The sequence below is a fragment of the Mercenaria mercenaria genome, chromosome 1 (genome assembly GCF_021730395.1).
Source record: "Mercenaria mercenaria strain notata chromosome 1, MADL_Memer_1, whole genome shotgun sequence".
NCBI lineage: Eukaryota > Metazoa > Mollusca > Bivalvia > Venerida > Veneridae > Mercenaria > Mercenaria mercenaria.
This window is the reverse complement of record NC_069361.1, coordinates 52661434-52689255: the sequence shown is the minus strand read 5'-3', so window position 1 is coordinate 52689255 and position 27822 is coordinate 52661434. Positions and strand designations below refer to the sequence as shown.

The 27822-nt window shown below is 37.2% G+C and overlaps 2 protein-coding genes across 4 annotated transcripts; both read right to left on the bottom strand.

Moving 5' to 3' along the window:
- Window positions 1-4028: 4028 nt before the first annotated feature.
- Window positions 4029-17138, bottom strand: LOC123537796 (uncharacterized). 3 transcript variants are annotated; one of them, XM_053547734.1, is made up of 2 exons: window positions 17068-17138; window positions 4029-9195 (listed from the first exon to the last, which is right to left on the bottom strand). In XM_053547734.1, the coding sequence occupies exon 2, from the start codon at window positions 9099-9101 to the stop codon at window positions 7347-7349; it is 1755 nt and encodes a 584-aa protein (XP_053403709.1). In that variant the 5' UTR covers window positions 9102-9195; window positions 17068-17138; the 3' UTR covers window positions 4029-7346. The 3 variants fall into 3 exon arrangements, with proteins under 3 accessions (XP_053403709.1, XP_045177561.2, XP_053403706.1); XM_045321626.2 differs by lacking the exon at window positions 17068-17138 and adding an exon at window positions 15348-15478; XM_053547731.1 differs by lacking the exon at window positions 17068-17138 and adding an exon at window positions 10122-10266.
- Window positions 17139-21625: 4487 nt separating this feature from the next.
- Window positions 21626-27794, bottom strand: LOC123537792 (uncharacterized). The gene is made up of 2 exons (XM_053547712.1): window positions 27647-27794; window positions 21626-24125 (listed from the first exon to the last, which is right to left on the bottom strand). The coding sequence occupies exon 2, from the start codon at window positions 24049-24051 to the stop codon at window positions 22294-22296; it is 1758 nt and encodes a 585-aa protein (XP_053403687.1). The 5' UTR covers window positions 24052-24125; window positions 27647-27794; the 3' UTR covers window positions 21626-22293.
- Between the last annotated feature and the right edge of the window lie 28 nt (window positions 27795-27822).

The window sequence follows — 27822 nt, the reverse complement described above, 5'->3', positions numbered from 1 at the left end:
TTTTTACGAGTTGGCAGTCGTATTTAAACAGCATTTCAGGAAATAATTGCATTGGTTGGGAATTATACGAAACTGTTAGTTCTTAGCACTAAGTTTTACTTCACTGTCATTCGAATTTGTAACTTTGACTATTTGTTATCTTTTTTATACACCCGTTGGTAAAACGGGACGTATTATGGGAGCGCCCCTGGCTGGCAGATGGGCAGGCGGTATTCTCAGACTTTATCCGGAGCATTTCTTTTTCATGCATGGAGGGATTTTGATGAAACTTGGCACAGTTGTTCACCATCATGAGACAGAGTGTCGTGCGCAAGAACCAGGTCCCTAGGTCTAAAGTCAAGGTCACACTTAGAGGTCAAATTCAAGAATGACTGTCTGCAGCATATCTTCTTCATGCATGGAGGGATTTTGATGAAACATGGAACAATTGTTCACTATCATGAGATGGAGTGTCATGCGCAAGAACCAGGTCCCTAAGTCTAAGGTCAAGGTCACACTTAGAGAATGAAAACATTGTCCGGAGCATTTCTTCATGCATGGAGGGATTTTGATATAACTTGGCACAAATATTCACCACCACGAGACGGAGTGTCATGCACAAGAACCAGGTCCCTGGGTCTAAGATCAAGGTCACACTTAGAGGCTTAAGGTCAGATACAAGAATGACTTTGTCCGAAGCATTTCTTCATGCATGGAGGGATTTTGATGTAACCCTGCACAATTGTACACCATCATGAGACGAAGTGTCATGCGCAGGTCCCTTCTTTAGAATTTAATACTTCCCTTTGTTGTTACCATAGCTGTCAAGGCTCCACAAAGGCCACGAGTGTGATTGGAGTTCGAAGTGAAGGTTAGGTTTCCCTCGTGGGGGTCTGGAGGGCGATGATTCTTTAAAGCCGGAAACGCCCTCACATGGAAAACTTAGATTTTTAACACAAAATAGATCTGGTTTTGAATAGTCTCCCTCCATGTTTACTTTTTGTGACGTTTATTCATGCGGTAGAAATAACACGTTGCACCGGTGAATATAAAAGCTGTATTATACGGTATGAAAACAACGTGTCAACGTTGCCTCGCATGTTTGATACAATAATTTTCTATGAAAAAAACAATTGATTGCTTTATTTCTTTAAAATGCGTGTGACCTTGAATAGTAGGCATGTTAGCGTGATCTAGGGCCGAAATGCGTGTGACACACATGCAATGCGTATGTCTTGACAGGTATGTGTTAGTATAAATAGCTTATATTGTAACTTTTTCATTACTAGTCGTAGGGAAAAATCGAGACCACTTTTCTGTAGTACAACTTGCATGTTACATCCAATTTTGAGGTGTATTTTGACCAATCTCTACCTGTTAAGGATTTTTGTGTGGACTTACAATATTTTTTTTTATGCCCCCGAAGGGAGGCATATTAGTCTTCAACTGTCCGTCCATTAGTTCGTTTGTTAGTCACAACGTTAACTTTTTGCATGAAGGCACTTTACCAGCGAACCACTGCACCCAGGACCTTCAAACTTCACATGCTCATAGTACTTATTAAGTACACCACCCCTACTGACTTTGGGGTCACCAGGTCAAAGGTCAAGGTCACAGGGGCCAACGTTAACTTTTTGCATGAAGGCACTTTACTTGCGAACCACTGCACCCAGGACCTTCAAACTTCACATGCTGATAGTACATACTGAGTACACCAACCCTACTGACTTTGGGGTCACCAGGTCAAAGGTCAAGGTCACGGGCCAACGTTAACTTTTTGCATGAAGGCACTTTACTCGCGAACCACTGCACCCAGGACCTTCAAACTTCACATGCTGATAGTACTTATTGAGTACATCACCCCTACTGACTTTGGGGTCACCAGGTCAAAGGTCAAGGTCACAGGGGCCAACGTTAACTTTTTGCATGAAGGCACTTTACTCGCAAACCACTGCACCCAGGACCTTCAAACTTCACTTGCTGATAGTACTTATTGAGAACACCACCCCTACTGACTTTGGGGTCACCAGGTCAAAGGTCAAGGTCACAGGGGCCAACGTTAACTTTTTGCATGAAGGCACTTTACTCGCGAACCACTGCAACTAGGACCTTCAAACTTCATTTGCTGATAGTACTTATTGAGTACACCACTCCTACTAAATTTGGGGTCACCAGGTCAAAGGTCAAGGTCACAGGGGCCAACGTTAACTTTTTGCATGAAGGCACTTTACTCGCAAACCACTGCACCCAGGACCTTCAAACTTCACTTGCTGATAGTACTTATTGAGAACACCACCCCTACTGACTTTGGGGTCACCAGGTCAAAGGTCAAGGTCACAGGGGCCAATGTCTACTTTTTGCATGAAGGCACTTTACTTGTGAACCACTGCAACTAGGACCTTCAAACTTCATTTGCTGATAGTACTTATTGAGTACACCACTCCTACTAAATTTGGGGTCACCAGGTCAAAGGTCAAGGTCACAGGGGCCAACGTTAACTTTTTGCATGAAGGCACTTTACTCGCGAACCACTGCACCCAGGACCTTCAAACTTTACATGCTGATAGTACTTTATGAGTACACCAACCCTACTGACTTTGGGGTCACCAGGTCAAAGGTCAAGGTCACAGGGGCCAACGTTAACTTTTTGCATGAAGGCACTTTACTTGCGAACCACTGCACCCAGGACCTTCAAACTTCACTTGCTGATAGTACTTATTGAGTTCACCATTCCTACTAAATTTGGAGTCATCAGGTCAAAGGTCAAGGTCACAGGGGCCAATGTTAACTTTTTGCATGAAGGCACTTTACTCGCGAACCACTGCACCCAGGACCTTCAAACTTTACATGCTGATAGTACTTTATGAGTACACCAACCCTACTGACTTTGGGGTCACCAGGTCAAAGGTCAAGGTCACAGGGGCCAACGTTAACTTTTTGCATGAAGGCACTTTACATGCAAACCACTTCATTCAGGACCTTCAAACTTCACATGCTCATAGTACTTATTGAGTACACCACCCCTACTGACTTTGGGGTCACCAGGTCAAAGGTCAAGGTGCTGCGGGGGCATTTGTCACCATTAGTGACAGCTCTTGATTTTTTTTAAGATTTGCTTCCCTTAGTTGTTACTATAAATAACTTATTTTGTAACTTTTTTATAACTGACCGTAGGGAAAAACCAAGACCACTTTTCTGTGGTACAGCATAGATGTTACTTTCAAATTTTAGGTGTATTTTAAGGTATCTCTACCTGGTAAGGAGTTTTTATGCAGATGTAGAAAACAAAAGAATTACAATAATTACTAAACAACACAAAATTAAAATTCCATTTGCAAATACAGGTGCTAGAGTAAAGAAATTTGCTATGAGCGTATATTGTGACATTCTGGCACTCTTGTTCTTGTATATGTTGAATTTTGTAAAACAGTAATTTTCATATAAATAAGGTATACATGTATTGCAAAAGTACTATGTAAGCACCGGTTTGAGATTATTCAGAAATTATAATTGAAATAAAAAGAGTTTTAAATGTTTACTTTTCATTGTATATATTAAACTTGCATGACCCAACATTTTTCAGTCAACACAAATTATAAGACAACCTGAGGCCCAGATCCAGAAATATTTGACTGGAGATGGTCTCATGTTTAGAACAAAGGCGTCATCGTCGAGGTGCATAGCGTCGAGAGGGCGTAGGTATAGAAAGGAGGCCTCTGTTGGTGTTTGGGTCTACCCCCTTAAAGTTTTGGATACACAGGCATGAAATGATGGCCTCTGCTGCATTTTTATGCCCCCCTTCAAAGAAGGAGGGGTATATTGTTTTCCAGATGTCGGTCGGTCTGTATGTAAACCAATCCCTTTCTGGATGATAACTCAAGGACACTTGGGCCTAGGGTCATGAAAGTTGATAGAGAGGTAGGTCATGACCAGCAGATGACCCCTATTGATTTTGAGATCAGTACGTCAAAGGTCAAGGTCACAGTGGCCTAGAACAGTAAAACGGTTTTCAGATGACAACTCGAGAATGCTTGGGCCTAGGATCATGAAAGTTTTTTTTTTTTTTTTTTTTTTTTTTTTTTTATGGGCATATATTTTATTCCACAAATCACACACATACAATAACATACAAGCTCTATGGCTTTTGAAAAGACTACATTAACAATGTTTGTTATGGAACTACTTAAAATATCATAACCTTACATACTACCTCTTATTAAATTTTTTATATAAAGACAGCTAAATTTCTATATGGACGTAATTCTCCAATCTTGGGCGGAGTACCATATTAATAAGTATTCTAATGGGTAATTAACCAAAAAAGGTACTGGCTGAATAGAGATCAATGCAAACACCCATCAGACTGCACCATATTCTAAGGGGTATTTACCAAAAAAGGTACTGGCTAAATAGAGATCAATGCAAATAACCATCTGACTGCACCATATTCTAAGGGGTATTTACCTAAAAAGGTACTAGCTGAACAGAGATCAACACAAATAACCATCAGACTGCACCATATTCTAAGGGGTATTTACCAAAAAAGTACTAGCTGAATAGAGATCAATGCAAATAACCATCAGACTGCACCATCTTCTAAGGGGTATTTACCAAAAAAGGTACTGGCTGAACAGAGATCAATGCAAATAACCATCAGACTGCACCATATTCTAAGAGGTATTTACCAAAAAAGGTACTGGCTGAATAGACATCAATACAAATAACCATCAGACTGCACCATATTCTAAGGGGTATTTACCAACAAAAAAAAAGGTACTGGCTAAATAGAGATCAATGCAAACGCCCATCAGATTGCACCATGCTGGACGCTGTTGGCTCCACACCCGCAACCAGTGTAGATCTCAATAAGCCTGCACATCCATGCAGTCCGACAATGCTCTACACAGCCAGCAAAGGTAAAACCAACCGCGCCAAGCTAGGCAATGGTTAAGATGTAAACCAAAAATATGTATTTTCAAGCAACCAGTAAGGGAGATACTAAATTATAAAATAAGTTCTTTACTATTAGACATTAATTTGTTATAACTGGTGAAAGGAGAATGATAAACATTAAAGTTGCTTTTATCTAAGAGATAATAAGAGATAATAGTAAAGCATTTCAAACTAGGCAATTTCCATAATATTATTACTTTTGACAGATCTTAATGTTAATTTTTTATGAATAAATGTCTACCCAATTTTTACACAAAAAAGAACATACAACATACATACACACATAAACAAGACAGTACACTACAACAGTAACAGTAAAAGGATACCACTACTTCTGTCAATTTATGATATAGGAAGACATATAAGGGCGAAAAAAAAAAACACATAAAAAAACATGTTATAAAGGAGACAAGATCAGTGAGAGTCTGTTGCAGGACTCATTTACAAAGTAAAATGGAGCCTTGAACAAGGTGGAAAACAAAAAGCAAACTATAAGTACTGGAGGTGAAAAAAGGGAGAAAAAAAATAGATGAACAGAAAAAGTTCAGTGCAGCGCTGGAAAAAGATAATAGACTCTAAATATGTAATTAATCTCTATTCAAAAGCAAAGAAGAATATTCACTCCATACTTCTCTGAATTTATTTAATTTATTATCTTTTTTGGCCTTTAACATCTGTCTTCAATAGAAATTCCACTTCGGTTCTGAACATCACTATATTTGGAAATATATTATTCATTCTACATTTAAATATTGTATATTTAGCCACTAAAATTTTAGAGTCAAAGTCGCACTGATCCAAACAGTTAAACTGTTTTTTTATGAGAACTTGAGAATGCTTAGGCCTAGAATCACAAAACTTGATAGGGAAGTTGATCATGATCAGCAGATGACCCCTATTGATTTTTAGGTCAGTAGGTCAAAGGCCAAGGTCACATTGACCCGGAACAGTTAAACGGTTTCCGGATGATAACTCAAGAATGCTTGGGCCTAGGATCATGAAAGTTGATAGGAATGTTGGTCATGACCAGCAGAAGACCTCTTTTGATTTGGCCTAAAAATCAAGGTCACAGTGACCCGCAACAGTGGATTTCGTGTTCTACAATAGGTCTTGTTTGTCTAAATGTTGAGGTACTGGAGAGTACTCCCCTAATTTTAGGGGGACAGGGGCTTTCGCCCTGGAAAACTGAAATACCGGTACGAAATGCTAGGGCTCTGGTGGACTTTTAGGTCTAAACCTTTATGTATGGGATGGGTATCCCTGTCATTTTAGTGGGGGTCAGGGGCTCTCCCCCTGGAAAATTTTGAAATACGTTATGAAATCATGGCCTCTGGGGCATCTTTGGTCTAAATTTTGAGGTACTGGAGCAATACTTCTCTCATTTTGCTGGGTGGGGGGGGATCTCCCCCTTGAAAATTTGAAATACAGGTATGAAATGGTGGCCTATGGTGCGTTTCTGGGTCGGTCTAAACTTTGAGAAAATATTCCTTTGACAAAATAGTTGGGTGCAACTTTAATGATTGTGGGTCACTTTTCAGCCAGCTGTGGGGTGGGAGGGATGGGGAACTGGGATTCGGGCCTGGCCAACTCAACAATTTAAGTTATACCATATCAAAATGCTAAACAGCTTCTTTACAGATCCTGGACCTACTTTTCATGATCCTCAAAATTCTGACAAGTATACATTAGTCATTTGTAACACAATAAAACTGACTTACTATAATTATCATGTTCTTATATTGATTTACATTTAAAATAGTTTCGCGCTCAACTGCTGAAGTGGAAGGGCAGTACAACAGTCTAAACTTAAAGCTAACATGTTTATCAAGTTAGGCTATGAACATGATGAAAATTCACAAATATAAAAGAAGATGTATGCAAAAAATGTTCATCAAATATATGTCGGAATGGATCATTTGAAGTATACTAGCCAAAAAACTTACTAAAAGTGGCATGCATTTGTATACCCAGACAAGTCTGTTCCTGCTAAACTTTAAGTCTTAATATTATAAAAGTAGCTGGTGGTGATGATGATGATGATGATGATGATGATGAACTTCTGCCAATAATGATATTAAAGATAAAATTACAGACATCATGTCTGTACCAAAGAAAATGGTACGGGGACAACACTGCTCGCGGCTTGAAGTTCTGAATATTGCCTGAGCCAATCCCTTCCATGGGAAGAAGCAAATAAGCCGACTTGTTAAAAGTTTGAACTAACCAAGCAATAGCTTATTCAGGAGTGTCTTCAAAACGTCTAATTGTATGTCATCGAGTATAAATATGACTGACCTCTTTTTTAGTTTTTAAGAGTTAATCAGCTTCTTTTATAAATAGAAATAATCAAGATGTTAATATGTTGCCCGTGAGTTTGTCATTTATTGTTTAGTCTTATTGAAAGATTGAATGTTCTACTCTAAATCATATTCATTTATGTTCTCCCCAGTCAGCCTTGCAACATACAGTCTTTTACTTTTCCTGCAGTAGTCTACTGCACACGGTGGTCCAGGTCCCCTTTCTCTTAATACGTGCACTTTATTACAGTCCTCTGTCAATTGATGCATGTTACAAGATATTCCGCAGAAGACGAAAACTGATCCATTCTCATCAGTTACCAAACCCCACGGTTCTCGAAGCTCGTTATCCCTATAGAAGGCAATGACTTTTCCTTCGAGCGTCATGCAGGTCACCCTGTCTTCCATGCTATTTGATACGTAAAATATGTCCTTAGTTTTGCTGACCGCTACGTAGCTACAGTATTTTAGAAATTTGTATTCAACCATGTCCTCTTTGAAACATTTCAAAACTGTTCCTTTCATATCAACAATTTCAACTTTCCCAGGGTTTTCGAATGTCAGTATTAACTTTTCGTTGGTATGTGCTATTCCTCTGCATTCCCCATCCACCCCAAATTCGCGTTCCAAACTTAGAACACCATATTCGGTTATGGAAAAAAACATAACCTTTCTCTCCTGATTTATTGTAACTGCTATTTCTTTATCTGCAGCTTTGGTAATACCTGCTGGTTGTTTTGGAACGGCCAAAATGAATACAATTTCACCAGTGCAAGTGTTAATTACTTTGAGAAAACCTACGTCAGCTGTTACAATAATTCTTTCTGATATCACACAGACACTGCTCACCCAGTTTGAATATGTGTCGTGTTTTGATTTCACACTGATAGCCTTTCTAAATGTAAGTTGTCTTTTCTGCCCAGCAGATAACTGTGTAAGTGAACCTATAGCATCATCTTTTTTCAGTTTTTCACACAACTGCATCGATGGGTTAAAAGCATAATTAGGTATCTTGTTTTCCTTTTTGAGAAGTTGAAATTCGTTTATCAATTTTGGAAGAAGTTTCTCGTCTCTTTTCATAGCAATGAACAACTGACACAGGTCCCCATGTTGTTCCTTCTCTTCAAGATCAGAGGTCACAGATTTTACTTCAGAGGTCAAAATACTGTGTTTGTCAGATGCTGACTTCAGTTTGGTCTCGCTGTCTTTGTCCCTTTCCTCTATCGCTTCCAAAATTTCGCATTCCCAATCATTAAGAATTCTTGAAACTTCATCTTTTTGCTTCTTTATAGCTATTCTTGCTGTTTCTTTTAAGAATTCTTTTTTGTTTTCGTTGCATTTGAGCGCTTCTCCAGTAAAATTAAGCTCAGTTGTTAACAGCTTTAATTTGGTGCTTAATAGCCTGTATTCCTTGCTGTCTTTAAGTCCAGTTGCGGTACTCGAAATATAGTCCACTTCTGTGCATGTCCTATGATCTAAAGTTATACAAGCAAGGCATCCTGTTTGGTCACATGACCTACAGAAATATTCTATCTCATTATCAGAATGTGAATGGCATTTTTCTAACCTTATGTCCTTCACCTTTGACTTCTCCTTAGGCAAGCTCTCTTTGTCTTGCAAAACATGTTCTCTGGTTGCAGCCTGTTTAGTGTGATAGTCACTGCATGATTTGCATAAATATTGAGAGCAATTTACACAAAACTTTTCCGCTGAAATATGATTTCCCGCAACATTTCTACAAGGATCACAAAATATGTTACAGGTATCTAACTTGTCGCTTTCAGTCTTACTGTCTGAGGCTTTTCCAGGACTCTTCTCTCTGTTTTCCCTCCTTCCATGCACAGACTCTGGTGTCTTACTACACTGGGACATACTATCTAGTCATCCAAGCAAATTGAAATTACGAAACTTGGCAAAAATAGATCCAGCTGGCTTTGATATGACCATTGCTTTAAAACAGGACAACCTGAAAGTAAAGAAATTAAAATATTGAATAAGAATGTCTTTTCAGCCTTGGATAGTATGAACCGACTGGTTTCATTCAACGATTTAGGTGTTAAGGGTGTAACGATATATCGCAATTCACTGTATTGTGATACCTTAGTCTGGTGATTCGTACATTGTATCACAGACCTGTTTCATGATACAGTAATGATACAGTGAAAAGTAGAAAAATTGAATGAAAACTTTTATAAAATCAGTGTTGAAGATAGAAACTGAACAAAATGTATCATATATAATAACAGTTTTTTTAACTTTAAAATAAAATTTCAAGTATTTTCCAAGTGTAGGAAGTTTGTATTTTCTTTTTCCTTTTGTTTCAAGAATGCTCAATGTGTATGCTTCCCAACCTTTTTTGACCCTCAAGAGGGGTTTTCATGATTTCTAAGTGGGATATTTGGAGCCTCAAGTGGGAGGTTTTTTGCGGCGCATACTATAAAACTGATGGTTTTTACCTTACTTTAATGGTTTTTGACCTTAGTTTACTAGATAAATAGCATTTATAACCAAATACAACAGTTTTATCTTTATTGTATTTATCAAAATAATTAAATTTTAACAGGATGTATATGAGCCGTGCCATGAGAAAATCAACATATTAGTGGCTTTGTGACCAGCATGGATCCAGACCAGCCTGCGCATCCGCGCAGTCTGGTCAGGATCCATGCTGTTCGCTTTCAAAGCCTATTACTATTACAGAAACTGTTAGCGAACAGCATGGATCCTGACCAGACTGCGCAGGCTGGTCTGGATCCGTGCTGGTCGCAAAGCCACTATGCTGGTTTTCTCATGGCACGGCTCATATCATTTATACAGTCTATGTTGTGAATAGACCTTTTTTTGTTCAAAGATGACACTGATGATTAATACTTTCAAACATTATTCTGTTACCTTTATGAAGGGTTGGCTTGCATTTTCAGAGACAAATATCAGCTGATAGCTAATAAGCAACAAGTTTTATTGAACAACTACAACCAATGAGCAAGTTTATTTTGTCAATCATCACATATCATTTCACAATTGAGTTACGTTAGGAGCATAGGCAATTCGTCAAGGCAGTGGCTACGATTATGGTACCGTAACCCTAGCCTCCGGTTCTAGGATTATGGAAGTTCCATATTCCTAGACAACCCCGTGAGGATAGGCTAGGATTATGGAAGTATTTTAAGAGGCATAAAGTGTATGTAAGACACACATAAATGATGTTGTAAACTTACTTATTTCACTTAATTTTTCATGCCTGCCTTATTATTTCATGTTATCTATATCTGCCGTTTTGGGCAAGGCCTAAAAAAAATTCTTTGTTTCCGGTAACATGCTAAAACAAGAGCTGTCTCCATAGGATGACACATGCCCCCGATGGCACTTTGAATTAATAGTTATGGCCGATGTTAGAGTTTAGGACCTTTGACCTACGGAGCTGGGTCTTGCACGCGACACGTCGTCTTACTGTGTCACACATTCATGCACAGTTATTTTAAAATCCATGCATGAATGACAAAGATATGGACCGGACACGTCCATCAATGCACTATCATGAAAAATGACCTTTAACGTCTAAGTGTGACCTTGACCTTTGAGATACGGACCTGGGTCTTGCGTGTGACATGTCGTCTTACTGTGGTACACATTCATGCCAAGTTATTTGAAAATCCATCCTTGGATGACAAAGATATGGACCGGACACGCCCATCAATGCACTATCCTTTAACGTCTAAGTGTGACCTTGACCTTTGAGCTACGGACCTGGGTCTTGCACGCGACACGTCGTCTTACTGTGGTACACATTCATGCCAAGTTACCGTAGATACCCATGTATAATGCGCAGTTTTTTTACCCCCTGGACCACCCCCAATCGTGGGTGCGCATAATACACAGGTATAGACAATTTTCCAACTTCAAAACAAGTTTGTTACCGATGTTCGCCATTTTGGTAAAGGGAAACTACTCCCCCCGCATACTGTCACTGCTAAAATCTAAGATTGCCGTTACGTTCAGTAAAAGATCGAATGGTTTATTTTTCTTTCAAACAAAATTAATTTCGTATAAATTTAAAAGTACATTGTATTTTGATGAAAGAAATGTTAATAAATCACAAAAATTATGATACTAATTAAAGATCGAGAATAATCTTTAACCGAGATCAACCTGTGAACAACATAATTGACACGAGGTGACACGTTAATTGCCGGTAATTACTGGCTATTTGATCGTGACAAAAAGACTACCACACCTTTTGTTATTGGTTTGAATTGAGAAGCTCATGTCATTTTGAAAGATACCATTCCGAAATATTGAATCAGCTGCTGTTTATTTATTCAAAATAGTTAATTAAAAAGGTAAAACAACAAATAAAACAATATTTTACTGGTTTTATTTTCGAGAAAACAAAAATTGATAGTACCGTGAGACCGATGCTGCTCTCCGCCGCGGAAATAAAATTTATTACCGGTGTCGTTGTATATATGCTCATGGTACCTTTTTGCATTAAGGGGACGATTTATTAATACTTTAGCGGTTACCTCCCTTGGTTTAATGTTGTAATGATAATACCGGCCATATTATACGTCAATATTATATTTTTTACAATAAATTATCTCAAAATATCACAGTTTTACATTATATTTTAATGAAATATATATAAATAACCATTTATTTGAAGTCTTGGGGTGTCTTGGGGTAATAAGTCGGACCCCAAGACACAAAAAATAATGATTTAAAGGTATTTTTGAACAGTATACCTTTAATTAAAATCAAAATAACCCAAGTAAGAACATGGAGAACTTAGGTACAGACGTATTAGACCTTCCTGGTAGCCGGATATGCCTCCGTGGTCCACTCGAATGTAGTCCTTATCAATATATAGTGCAATTTTCCCGCCTAGTAAAGGCCATTTTCATACCAGATATAAGCTTTATTGATGCTTGATTGTAAAAAGGAATGTCCGCAGATGATTTTAAGCTATGTTATATGCTTCAAAAGTTGATTTGAAGCTGCCTTGTAAAATGAAAGTGAAAGTAGGTATTTCCTGATGTCTACCTACGCAATATTAGCGTTTTCATCACGTGTCTCAGTCACGTGACCATGGTTTCACTGCATTATGGTCAACCCCATATTTTTTGGGTATATTTTGATTACCTAAAGACAGACCTTCAAGACAAGGGTAGTCTCGCAGGAAGTGAAAGGCTAGAAATCTTGATAAAAATATGTTATAAGTTGTTAATTTTATATAGAAAATAGTAGCGAAGGCATTTAATACCTTCATACTGTGGTACACATTCATGCCAAGTTATTTGAAAAACCATAGTGTATGTTATTTAAGAAATAATAAATCTGTTCCTATATTATTATTCGCATCCAAACGACTGCCCATGTTTTATTAATTGATAAAATTATTGGAACATATTTATTATTTCGATTCTAACAACGCAGATAATTCGCATTTTACAGTACTACATTTTCAGCGTAATAAGTCATTCGGGTCAGATGCTGTTACAATTTACCCCCTATGGTTAGAAAGTGTTGCATAGCCAATGGAACGTAATTTGTTTTTATGCCCCCGAAGGGAGGCATACAGTTTTTGAACCGTCTGTCAGTCTGTCGGTCTGTCCGCAATTTTCGTGTCCGGTCCATATCTTTGTCATCAATGGATGGATTTTCAAATAACTTGGCATGAATGTGTACCACAGTAAGACGACGTGTCGCACGCAAGACCCAGGTCCGTAGCTCAAAGGTCAAGGTCACACTTAGACGTTAAAGGATAGTGCATTGACGGGCGTGTCCGGCCCATATCTTTGTCATGGATGGATGGATTTTCAAATAACTTGGCATGAATGTGTACCACAGTAAGACGATGTACCACAGTAAGACGACCTGTCGTGCGCAAGACCCATGTTCATAGCTCAAAGGTAAAGGTCACACTTAGACGTTAAAGGATAGTGCATTGATGGGCGTGTCCGGTCCATATCTTTGTCAGTCTGTCGGTCTGTCCGCAATTTTCATGTCCGGTCCATATCTTTGTCATCAATGGATGGATTTTCAAATAACTTGGCATGAATGTGTACCACAGTAAGACGACTTGTCGCGCGCAAGTCCCAGGTCCGTAGCTCAAAGGTCAAGGTCACATTTAGACGTTAAAGGATAGTGCATTGATGGGCGTGTCTGCTCCATATCTTTGTCATCGATGGATATATTTTCAAATAACTTGGCATGAATACAGTAAGACGACGTGTCGCGCGCAAGACCCAGGTCCATAGCTCAAAGGTCAAGGTCACACTTAGACGTTAAAGGATAGTGCATTGATGGGCGTGTCCGGTCCATATCTTTGTCATCGATGGATGGAATTTCAAATAACTTGGCATAAATGTGTACCACAGTAAGACGACGTGTCGCACGCAAGACCCAGGTCCGTAGCTCAAAGGTCAAGGTCACACTTAGACGTTAAAGGATAGTGCATTGATGGGCGTGTCCGGCCCATATCTTTGTTATCGATGGATGGATTTTCAAATAACTTGGCATGAATGTGTACCACAGTAAGACGATGTACCACAGTAAGACAACGTGTCGTGCGCAAGACCCAGGTCCGTAGCTCAAAGGTCAAGGTCACACTTAGACGTTAAAGGATAGTGCATTGATGGGCGTGTCCGGTCCATATCTTTGTCATCGATGTATGGATTTTCAAATAACTTGGCATAAATGTGTACCACAGTAAGACGACGTGTCGCACGCAAGACCCAGGTCCGTAGCTCAAAGGTCAAGGTCACTTTTAGACGGTAAAGGATAGTGCACTGATGGGCGTGTCCGGCCCATATCTTTGTCATCGATGGATGGATTTTCAAATAACTTGGCATGAATGTGTACCACAGTAAGACGATGTACCACAGTAAGACGACGTGTCGTGCGCAAGACCCAGGTTCATAGCTCAAAGGTCAAGGTCACACTTAGACGTTAAAGGATAGTGCATTGATGGGCGTGTCCGGTCCATATCTTTGTCATCGATGGATGGATTTTCAAATAACTTGGCATGAATGTGTACCACAGTAAGACGACGTGTCACACGCAAGACGCAGGTCCGTAGCTCAAAGGTCAAGGTCACACTTAGACGTTAAAGGTCATTTTTCATGATTGTGCATTGATGGGCATGTCCGGTCCATATCTTTGTCATTCATGCATGGATTTTAAAATAACTGTGCAAGAATGTGTGACACAGTAAGACAACGTGTAGCGCACAAGACCCAGCTCCGTAGGTCAAAGGTCCTAAACTCTAACATCGGCCATAACTATTTATTCAAAGTGCCATCGGGGACATGTGTCATCCTATGGAGACAGCTCTTGTTTTTATCAGTATTTTGAGAAGTATTCATAAATAGTAATCTAACAGCTTGCAAACTAATTATGAACAGAATCATCAAATTAGGCGAGTTGACCCTGTGTTACGAGTGACGAGCTTAACTTTATATGACGTCACATCATTATGACGTCATACTTTATGTCATACATTTATGACATCACCGCTGAATCATAATTGAGCTAATTGTATTCGCTCGTTGAGATCAGAACGTGTTTTACGGACCTACACATAAGTCAGCATGACTTTTTATTATATTTATGATTTTTGAAATGCTGATTTCAACCGTTTGGCCCTGAAATAATTCGTATGTAATGGAACTGAAGTAGAATCTCTTATGTTACAATCATAGGGGGGTGAAATGTAACAGCCAACCATATTTTATCGTAGATTCATGTATAGGCGATTTATGTTTATATAGCAATTGCTGCGGATCGCGTTTGAATAAAGACCATTTTTGTTAACTTGATGGGAAAAAAAAATTCAGGTATATATGAAACATAGATTTCCGGGCACGCCATTAAGATTATATACTAACCCAAAACGGCCGATCGACAGCACGAAATATTAGTGAAATGAGTATGTTTACAATGTCATTTATGCATGTCCTAACATAAATTTGATGCCTCTTAAATACTTCCGTAATCCTAGCCTATTCTCATAGGGTTGTAGGAATACGGAACTTCCGTAAGAACCGGAGGCTAGGATTACGGTACCGTAATCTAGCCACTGCCATTCGTCAAATCTACATGTAATCAAAAACTTTGTACCTATATCGCTGATTAAACCCATTGTTCTTCGTTGTCAGTAAGATTTGACATGGTAAGTTTTATTTTTCAAGTGGCATGCGAAAACAAAAGTAGAATGCGACGTAAAAAGTACATGCTGTGAAGTTTGGTAGATTAGATCGTCTGCCACTAATTTTTATCATTTCCCTCGTTGCTCAAAAGTTTCTGCGATAAATACACAAAAAATAACTGATTATGAATCTATTTCTCCATCCAGTATTCAGTAATATAAACATAAGTGTGGATACCTACGATTCATTGTGAGTAATAACTCGAAATTTCGGCTTGCTTAACGCTTGCGACCGTGCCTTTCAACTTAAATTTCGGCCTTGTAAAAACGTTATGACAAATTATTTACGAACACAAAACTGGAGTTGCATTTTTAGTTTATTCATTAAAATCTCAATAAGTGTTTATAACTTTATCGCTAAGCTATCGGTTATATTCATACGGATGTCGTTATATTCATACGGATGTAGAATCCGTTTTCAAATTTTCAAGATAGCGGCGACTTCTGCATCGGCACGTCATGTGCATGGATAGTAGCCTAGGTCTACAGTATCGCGATATGTACCGTATCGATGCATCTGTATCTCGATATGTATTTATCATGAGATTAGCGTATCGTTACACCCCTGTTAGGTCACAATAGGTGTCGTCAGATATTCCAGTCCAAAACAATTTAGGCTATAGTGACCAAAATACTACCGGTATTATGTGTTGGACTAACAAGTCTCTGTGAGAGTGTTCTTAAGGCATCGCCACAGTTACAACTCAATATCAGTTCATATTTTCAGGCCGAGTATTTTTCTCTTGAAAATTACACTAAAGCCTTAACAGTTGGTCAAATTATAATATGATGATTTATAGTACATATGCCGCTTGTAAAATGTTTGAGTCTCGTTTAGACCGAAAGTTTACCCCAAATTCGGCCCAAAATATTGAAATCTTACGTGCAGTCAAACTCCAATATAAAAATATTACAAAGACAAAATTTAGTTCATTTTAAAGTACTATATGTACCTTCTCCGTTTAAATAATTGTCCCGTCATTTTCATACTTGTAAACCAAATGGGCCAGTTTGCCTAAAGGAAAATTTGAAATAAACTTATCAAACTTATGTATACTGCAAACTCTTACGGAATTTTTGTCGAAATTGTTCCTGGTTATTGCATTAGACACAAAAAACAACCCCATGTAAATTTCATTTAAAATGTTGTTTGTACATGCATTACTGACCACAGCTAGCTAGGTAAACCTATACACATCGATGGTTCAACGCAACACTACGCTATCTATATTAATTTATATATGGAGATAACATAGTTTTTCATTGAACAGTCAACCTATAATATCACCTGTTTATATACATGTAAATTATGTGTGAACAGATAGCACAAATTGGATAAATTGATGGTGTTGGGATTTTTGTGTATAATTCAGTAACCAGGTAAAATTTCAAAATAATTTCCTAAGACTTTGTTTTTCACGGTCTGCTTTACAATTGGCTGTAATTATCTTTTAAATGTATTGAATATATATTGAGTTTGACTGCAAACTTTTGTCATTTTGGCCAGAGAAAAATATCGAATAAAGGCATAATACAGGTAGTGAAATGCACATCCTTTTACTTGCATATGTTCACATAGATATTTAGAACATAATTATGAAAAAAATTATTGACTTTATTGTTACCACTTACTAGTAGTCATCTTTTTTTTTAATGAAAATTTGCATGTAAAATTTTGAGTAAAATGGCCGCCACTGTTGCGATGCCTTAAAAGGGTGAGATTTTCATGCTGTTAGAATTATAATCTAATTGGTCAGCACATTACTCAACAAAACTGAGCAATCAAAATTAGTATATTTTAAAAAAAAATAAGTTCCCTAAACAACAAAAGAAAATAACAAAAGAAATGGCCCTTCATTCATTTCGGTGGCACATCCGGGTTGTTAATTAGAGCTCAGAGGTAGCAGCTCAGCTGAAGACGAAATATTAGGTATGTAATAACTAGCTTACTGAGCAGAATGTGTAAACTTGTAACCATATATCTTTTGTTGTGGTCTTTTCTGTTTGTTTGTGTTTCTCTTTTTTTCTTTTACATTTGCATATACTAGAAATCACACTTACTGAGCAACTTCCATGAATCGTCAAAGAAAATTCACCGGAACAAGTGCTGATCTAACTTCAGGGTAACGGAGCATTTTGTGTGCCCTCGCCACTCAGAGGAGGGCATATAGATTTGGACTTGTCCATGTGTCCGTCCGTCCGATTAAGTTTGTGACCCGCCTAGTGGAAGAAGTATTTGATGTGAATTGATGAAACCTTGCAAGAGTCAGGAAAATTTATCATGATATGATCTTGCGCACCTCCTATTTTCTGTCCGGTCTGCCCCTATTTCCAGAGTTATGGACCCTGAAATAGTCAAAAATATACATTTTTACCTTGTGATGTGCCTAGCTCAAAAAGTCTTTCATATAAATTGATGAAGCACTGCAAGTGTCTTTATCATGATGTGACCTTGCTTACTATGCATTCTTCTTGAGATTTGAGCACTATTTACAGAGTAACGGCCGTTGACATAGCCAACTTGTGGATTTTTAGCTAATGCTCAGGTGAAATATTACATGTATGATCTCTCGATGTCCGGCGTCTGTCGTCTGCCTGTCGACCGTCAACGTCTGGCGTGTGTATGCGATAGAGGCTGTATTTTTATTAGCTCACCTGAGCAAGCAATGTTCAGGTGAGTTTTTCTGATCGCTCGATGGTCGGCGTCCGTCGTCTGTCGTCTGTCAACATTTAGCTTGTGTATGCGATAGAAGCTTTATTTTTTAACTGATCTTCATGAAATTTGGTCAGAATGATAACCTTGAAATCTAAGCAGAGTTTGAAAATGGGTCATCTGAGGTCAAAAACTAGGTCACTAGGTCAAATCAAAGGAAAACCTTGTGTATGCGATAGAGGCTGTATTTTTATAAGCTCACCTGAACAAGCAATGCTCAGGTGAGTTTTTCTGATCGCTCGATGTTCGGCTTCCGTCGTCTGTCGTCTGTCAACATTTAGCTTGTGTATACGATAGAGGCTTTATTTTTCAACTGATCTTCATGAAATTTGGTCAGAATGATAACCTTAAAATCTAAGCAGAGTTTGAAAATGGGTTATCTGGGGTCAAAAACTAGGTCACTAGGTCAAATCAAAGAAAAACCATGTGTATGCGATAGAGGCTGTTTTTTATTCAACTGATTTTCATGAAATTTGGTCAGAATAATAATCTTGATGAAATCTAGGCCGAGTTCGAAAATGGGTCATCTGGGGTCAAACACTAGGTCACTAGGTCAAATCAAAGAAAAAACCTTATGTATGCGATAGAGGTTGTATTTTTCAATAATCTTCATGAATTTTGGTTAGAATGTTTGCCTTCATGAAATCTAGGTCAAGTTCGAATATGGGCAATCAGGGGTCAAAAGGTTGGTCAGTAGTTCAAATCAAAGAAAAACCTTGTGTATGCGATAGAGGCTGTATTTTTCAATTGATCTTTCTGATATTAAGTCAAAACGATTGCCTTGATTAAATCTACATCAAGTTTGAATATGGGTCATCTTGGGTCAAAAATAGGTCACTAGGTCAAATCAAAGAAAAACGTGTATGCGATAGAGTCTGTATTTTTCAACTGATTTTCATGAAATTTGGTCGGAATGATTGCTTTGATGAAATCTAGTTAAGTCTGAATATGGATCATCTGGGGTCAAAAAGTAGGTCACTAGGTCAAATCAAAGGAAAACCTTGTGTGTGCGATAGACGTTGAATTTTTTTAATTGATCTTCTTGAAATTACGTCAGAATGATTTCCTTGATAAAATCTAGTTAGAATTTGATTAAGGATAATGTGGGGTCAAAAAGTATGTTAAATCAAAGAAAAACCTCGTGTATGCGATAGAGGCTGTATTCATGAAATTTGATCAGCATGATAGCCTTTATGAAATATAGGTCAAGTTCGAATGGGTCACCTGGGGTTAGAAACTAGGTCACTAGGTCAAATTTGAGAAAACACTTATTTATACTCAAGATGTTTGCTCCAACTTTAATGATAAATGGTCTGAATATTTTTTTCTATGGAATCACTAGGTCATACATGTTTACACTGTTATGGTGTGTTTCTCAGGTGAGCGACCTAGGGCTGTCTTGGCCCTCTGGTTCAACTAGTCTTCATTAATTTTTGTCAGAATGACAATCTTGATGAAATATATGCCAAGTTCGAAATGGGTCATCTGGGGTCAACAACTAGGACACTAGGTTAAATCGAAGGAAAACCTTGTGTGTGCGCGATAGACGTTGTATTTTTTAATTGATCTTTCTGAAATTCAGTCAGAATGATTTCCTTGATGAAATCTAGTTAGAATTTGATTAAGGCTTATCTAGGGTCAAAAAGTAGGTCACTAAGTTAAATTAAAAAAAAACTCGTGTATGCGAGAGAGGCTGTACTTTTCAGTTGATCTTCATGAAATTTGATCAGAATGATAGCCTTAATGAAATATAGGTCAAGCTCGAATGGGTCATCTGGGGTTAAAAACTAGGTCACTAGGTCAAATTTAAGAAAATACTTATTTTTACTCAAGATCTTTGCTCCAGTTTTAATGACAAATGGTCTGAATATTTTTTTCTATGAAATCACTAGGTCAAACATGTTTACACTGTTATGGTGTGTTTTTCAGGTGAGCGACCTAGGGCCATCTTGGCCCTTTTGTTCAACTGGTCTTCATTAATTTTTGTCAGAATGATAACCTTGATAAAAGCTATGCCAAGTTTGAAAATGGGTCATCTGGGGTCAAAAACTAGGACACCAGGTCAAATCAAAGAAAAACCTTTTCTATGCGATAGAGGATGTATTTTTTTTATTGACCTTCATGAATTATGGTCAGAATGATAACCTTGTTGAAATCTAGGCCAAGTTCGAAAATGGGTTATCTGGGGTCAAAAACTAGGTCAGTAGGTCAAATTGAAGAAAAACCTTGTGTAGGTGATATTTGGCTGTATTTTTCAACTGGCCTTCATGATATTTTGTTAGAATGATTACCTTGATGAAATCTAGGCCAAGTTCGAAAATGTGTCATCTAGGGTCAAAATCTAGGTCACTAGGTCAAATCAAAGAAAAACCTTGTGTATGCGATAGAGGCTGTAATTTTCAGTTGATCTTCATGAAATTTGGTCGGAATGTTAGCCTTGATGAAATCAAGGTCAGATATGATTATGGGTCATCTTGGATCAAAATTTACATCAATGTATAACCTACCATATCCTCCAGAGCTACTCCAGATTTCAAACTGTATCCTGACCTTCATTTAAATGTATAGTATGATCAGGTGGTAGGGCTCGAACTATAAGTCGAAAACCTTCCATAAATAGTAGAATATTCCTGGTTTGAATACTTCCCGGTCACCTTCTATGACCTCTCCCCAAAATCTACATTTGTCCAAGTACGTACCAGATCCTGGTCAGACTGCTAACTACACGTTCACTTTGCGTTTGTCTATATTTCATTGCCATATTTTCTCAAACTACGTCGAAAACATTCCAGATTTAAACATAGTTTAGGCACGTGAGGTCTCCATCAAACATAGGAGCTGGAAAGTCGCATATTACAATAATTATGTAGGTGCGACGTTAAACCCAACAAAAAAAATCAATAAATAAAGAATCGTGGTTTAAATAGTTATATTTTCTATGAGCACAGTCACGCTGTCCGGTTTCTTAATTATATGACCTTGTAGGTTACCCAGCGGATACACCAGGTACCTAATGTTGGCCAGGACCTATACATCAACGTAAACTTTTGTAGTTTGTAACTCGAAATTTCGAGCTGATAAATAACATGCACCTGGCACTAATGCACTTCCATACGATTGACTACGCATCTGCTAATAATATCTGAAAGATAGATAGATCACGGCTGCTAATCGCGCAATTTCAGCACTGCTGGTGCTCCGCTTCGATGGAATTGCGGCACTTCCGGTAAACGATTTGCGAAGGGAATTTTAACAAATTTACGGTCAGCGGTTTCTTTTTCTTTATATATATTTTTTTAATTTGTCAGTGGTTTCTTTTTCTTTATATTTTTTTTAATTTGAAACACTATATCAAAAATCGGGCTTCGTAGTTCGACCTGTATATATAAACAAAGACTTGTCCTGGAAAATATCGTCTTATTTGGTGGAAAAACGACCGAGGCCTTAGTCATTTGTAACACAATAAAACTGACTTACTATAATTATCATGTTCTTTTATTGATTTACATTTACAATAGTTTCTCGCTCAACATTCGAACTGCTGAAGTGGAAAGGCAGTGCAACAGTCTAAACTTAAAGCTATCATGTTTATCAAGTTAGGCTATGAAAATTCACAAAATATAAAAGAAGATGTATGCAAAAAATGTTCATCAAATATATGTCGGAATGGATCATTTGAAATATACTAGCCAAAAAAACTTATTAAAAGTAGCATGCATTTGTATACCCAGACAAGTCTGTTCCTGCTAAACGTGATATTATAAAAGTGGTGATGATGATGATGATATCGATGGTGATGAACTTCTGCCAATAATGATAAAGAGAAAAAATAGAGACATCATGTCTGTACCAAAGGAAATGGTACGGGGAAAACATTGCTTGCGACTTGAATATTGCCTAAGCCAATCTCTTCCATGGGAAGAAGCAAATAAGTTGGCCTGTTAAAAGTTTGTACTAACCAAGCAATAGCTTTTACAGGAGTGTCTTCAAAACGTCTAATTGTATGTCATTGAGTGTAAATATGACCGATCTTTTCGTTGTTTTTAAGAATTAATCAGCTTCTTTTACAAATAGAAATAATTCAGATGTCATGTTGCCTGTGAGTTTGTCATTTATTGTTTAGTCCAATTGAAAGAATAAATGTTCTACTCTAAATCATATTCATTTATGTTCTCCCCAGCCAGCCTTGCAACATACAGTCTTTTACTTTTCCTGCAGTAGTCTACTGCACACGGTGGTCCAGGTCCCCTTTCTCTTAATACGTGCACTTTAGTACAGTCCTCTGTCAATTGATGCATGTTACAAGACATTCCACAGAAGACGAAAACTGATCCATTCTCATCAATTACCATACCCCATGGTTCTCGAAGCGCATCATCCCTATAGAAGGCAATGACTTTTCCATCGAGCGTCATGCAGGTCACCCTATCTTCCATGCTATTTGATACGTAAAACATGTCCTTAGTTTTGCTGACCGCTACGTAGCTACAGTATTTTAGAAATTTGTATTCAACCATGTCCTCTTTGAAACATTTCAAAACTGTTCCTTTCATATCAACAATTTCAACTTTCCCAGGGTTGCTGAATGTCAGTATTAACTTTCCGTTTGTATGTGCTATGCCTTTGCATTCCCCATCTGCCTCAAACTCGCGTTCGAAACTTAAAGCCCCATTTTCTGCAAAGGAGAAAAACATAACCTTTTTCTCCTGATTTATTGTTACAGCTATTTCTTTATCCGCTGTTTTAGTTATACCTGCTGGTAGTTTTGGAACGGTCAGAATGAATATAATTTTACCAGTGTCGGTGTTTATTACCTTGAGAAAACCTTGGTCAGCTGTAACCAGAATTCTTTCCGATATTACACAGACACTGCCCACCCAATTGGAATACCAGTCCTGTTCTGATTTCACGCTGATAGCCTTACGGAATGTAAGGTGTCTTTTCTGCCCAGCAGATAACTGTGTAAGTGAACCGATAGCATCGGCTTTCTTCAGCGCCTCGCACAACTGCATCGATGGGGCAAATCCATAATTAGGTATTTTATTTTCTTTCTGCAGAACTTGAAATTTATGTATCAATTTTGGAAGAAGATTGTGGTCTCTTTTCATAGTAATGAAGAACTCTAACAGGTTCCCATGTTGTTCCTTCTCTTCAAGGTCAGAGGTCAAAGATTTTACTTCCGAGGTCAAGTTACTGTGTTGCGCAGATGCTGACTTTAGTTTCGTCTTTTTGTCTTTGTCCATTTTCTCTATCGCTTCCAAAATTTCATGTTCCCAGTCATTAAGAATTCTTGAAACTTCATCTTTTTGCTTTCCTATTGCTGTTCTTGCTCTTTCTTTTAAGAATTCGGTCATGTTTTCATTGCATTTTAGCGCTTCTCCAGTAAAATCGAGCTCAGTGGTTAATAGCTTTAATCTGTTACTTAATTCCCTGTACTCACTGCTGTTTTTTAGTTCAGTTATTGTGCTCGACATATAGTCTACTTTCGTGCATGTCTTATGATCTAAAGTTATACAAGCTTGACATCCTGTTAGGTCACATGACCTACAGTAATGATCTATCACATTGTCAGGATGTGAATAGCACTTTACTGCACTTTCCTTGACCTTGGGCTTATCCTTAGGCACGCTCTCTTTGTCTTGCAAAACATGTTCTCTAGTTGCAGCAAGTTTAGTGTGATAGTCACTGCATGATTTGCATAGATATTCAGAGCAATTTACACAAAACTTTTCCGCAGAAATATGATTTCCCAAAACATTTTTACAAGGATTACAACATATGTTGCCGACATCAGGTTGGTCACTTTCAGTTTTTTCTTTACTGTCTGACGTTTTTCCTCGTCTCTTCTTTTTCTTTTTCTTCCTTCCATGCACAGAGTCTGTTGACGTACTACACTGGGACATACTTTCTTGTCATCCAAGCCAACCAAAACTACGAAACTAGCTTTACTATGTCTATTGCTCATTGACTGGGCAACCTGAAAATAAAGAATATTGTTTGGAACTATCTTTTCAAACTTGGATGACTGTTGAATTAAAGATACATGGCCGGTTGCAACCAGTTTTATTCAATGCTATAGGTGTCGTCTGGTATTCCAGTCCAATAAATTGAAGCTGGCGATCACTTGAAACGATATCATCTGTTAGACTAACATTCCTTAGTCTGTAGATCAGAGTACATGTGCACACTGTCAGTTTGAATTAGGAGCTAGCCTGAGCTCGAGAGTTACTAGCTAAGAACATTCAGCCTCAGAGAGTTTTATTTGATGTTACGGAAAGACGCGACAATCACAAAATAAGAATAGCGTCAGTTAAGTTATGGTAGCAAGAACTAGGGAGTTACTAGCTCAGCTGAGCACGAAATATGAAGTTAGTGCTGACTAGTTCACCTAGGCAATAAGTATGATATGTTGTAACCGCCTTTTGTCCGATTTTGTTTTCTGTCAATAGTTTATTTTTTTAAACACACTGAATATAACATTTATTGAGCAACAATTCATGAATCTTTCAAAAAACATTACTAGAACAAGTTCGATACCAGGAAAGACTATTGAACTAACCTCAGTAATAGTGCATGACGGTTTTCAAAATGTCCATATCTCACACTGCTTATACATTAGATCAATCATTATTAAAAGATACTCTATACCCGAACGAGTTTGATGACATGACGGGACATGACATCATAGTAAAATATTAATAAAATATCACTTGTTGCCTAAGTACTATGGTGCCAAATTTCTGCATCCACTTAAGGTTTCGAAGTAGGCCTTGAGAAACAAAAATCAAACAACACCAAATCATAGAAAGAAAGAGTTGTTTGACATGAAAGTTGAACAGCATGTAAAATATGTGTATTACTTTACGAAACAAGTGTGTGTATACTGATATAAACATTGAATTCCGGAAAAGGACTGCCTAAAGGAGCTCCACTTCCGGACAGTTAAACGCCTTTAAAAACTCACCATTTTCAAAGAACAGTTACACATGTTCGTTTTGATACATTTGCAATAGAGTGCGAGTGGTGAAATTTCGCATAACAAGGTGCAACACAGTTTTCAGCAATTGTTTATCTTTATTTCTTTACAAATGGTATTCATTTTCAAAGGGAGACAACTTTTTCCGATTATTTTAAGTACACATGTCATTCATTTTCAAAAGGGAGACAACTTTTTCCGATTATTTTAAGTAATCATCGAGAAAAAGTTGTCTCCCTTTGAACATGAATGTCATTTGTAAAGAAATAAAGATAAACAATTGCTGAAAACTATGTTCCACCTTGTCATGTGAAATTTCACCATTCGCACGCTATTGCAAATGCATCAAAACGAACATGTGTAACAGTTCTTTGAAAATGGTGAGTTTTTAAAGGCGTTTAACTGTCCGGAAGTGGGGCCCCTATAGGCAGTCATTTTCTGGAATTCAAAGTTTATATCAGTATACTGACACTTGTTTCGTAAAGTAATATACATGTTTTACATGCTGTTCAATTTTCATGTCAAACAACTCTTTCTTTCTATGATTTGGTGTTGTTTGATTTTTGTTTCTCAATGCCTACTTCGAAACCTTAAGCAGATAGTTTTCGCGAAAATTCGTATAGTTTTCGTGAAAATTAAAAAAACCTTTCATTAAAAGAAACTCTTGTTTTAAGTGAAAAAAAAATCACGATTGTGCCAACTACATCATGTAATAATAAATGAATAATCAAGATATTTTTTTGCGAAACCATGCATGTTTTCGTGAAAAAAAAATTATCTTGAAAAATGTTGTGTTTTTTCTGCATACGATAATCTAGAAAATATCATAAAAATGATATAAACTTTCAAGAAAAAAAAAAGAATATCGCGAACAACTTAAACTTTACGCGAAAATTATCTACTTAAGTGTATGCAGAAAATGGCGACAAAACTTTTTTTTGCGAAAATAAGAGGTTTTAGCGAAACTTTCTTTTTTTCATGAAAACAGAAGTTGTCTTTATAGAGTAATCTTTATGCAGTACTGGGCACTATTTTGACAAATAGTCTGGATATTAACCAGATAATATTTTTACGAAAACGTTCTTCTAAATTCACGAAAGCTTATTCAATTTTTTCTTGATAAGTATTGTTTTTTTCTCGAAAGTTCATATACTTTTCATGAAAATTTTATGATTATCATATGCAGAAATATGCCACCATACCTATGCATCCGCCAGAACTTTCATTTATTTCATATCGTTAACGGACAGGAAACCTTTAAAGTAGAATATATATCGGAAAAGATTTATAATTGGCAAATCACTAGAGTTAATACACTTGCTACATTTCGCCTATAGTTAAGACTACAGTCATTGAGAACCAAACATTTTGTGATTCACCAGAACACAAAGATCTTTATCTAGTGAAATCTCAGCAGACAACTTGCCTACATCAGCTGCACATTTTATTAACAATGGCATCGACAAATACACAAATTTAACACAATGAAAGATAACTTTAGAATTACAAAATGTCCTGCTGGTTATAGTTTACACACACACACACACACACACACACACACTCTCTCTCTCTCTCTCTCTCTCTCTCTCTCTCTCTCTATATATATATATATATATATATATATATATATATATATATCTTGAGTTGTTATTCAAATTTATAAGATAGAATATGTGATTATATGCACGTTTTGAGAAAAACCGGACGTCAACATTTCCCGTGCGTGATGACTTCACTACATGTTTTTAGTCAATATACCAAAGGTCAATGTCATAGTGACGAGGCCATTGGAATGAAATGATCTCCAGACTCTGCCAGGAAGTGTAATAACTACAGCTTTCAGAGTGTCCTTTTTGTTTAAATAATTTCCTCACTTAAAAACGTCTCGTAAATTATACTTAAATTGGCCTCGATGTGATATTATACACCTACTGAATGGCAAGCTGGCCAATAGTCAAAACAATTGCCCAAGATCAGAATCACAAACTATTGATTTGATACAAGATACAAGATACAAGAAACTTTATTTTGAGCCGGTCTTTTAAACATAATACATTAGCATTATGCTATTTTCCGACCGGCATGATATTCTATAAGTGTATTATTACATGGTATTAAAAATAAATTGTCATTGTTTCTTTAAGCTTTGTCTTTAGCACAATATATTGTAGTGTTGAACTATAGACCAGTCAATAACACGAACTATGGACCGGTGATATATATAAGAAGTCATGTCAAAATTAGTTATAGTTAGACCAATAGAGAAACACAAGTAAATGTCGTCTCAAGACTTTTATAACAGCAATCTGTTTACATATTGTTTACTCCAGCATTTTAATATTAATGTTAAAAAAAATAATGTTACGTATTTCAAACTTAACACACAAAATTGTTTATACACACAAACATGTTTATTTTACGTTTACATAGATACCGTTTAGTAATTTTTCATATTTTAAAGACTGAACATTGAGTATAGTAAATCTGTATTAAACAACTAAAATTTATGAAACCGAGCTTACCTCTCACTCAACATTTATCCAAAATGTTAAAAATCTTCATCTTTTAGAGCCGACAACGGTAACATTGATGTAAGAAATACTGAAATAATAAGTCATGTCATTAAACACGCATGATATGAATATATGAATAAGGTCAAGGATATAAGATAATATGTGATTCTATTTGCAATACACCA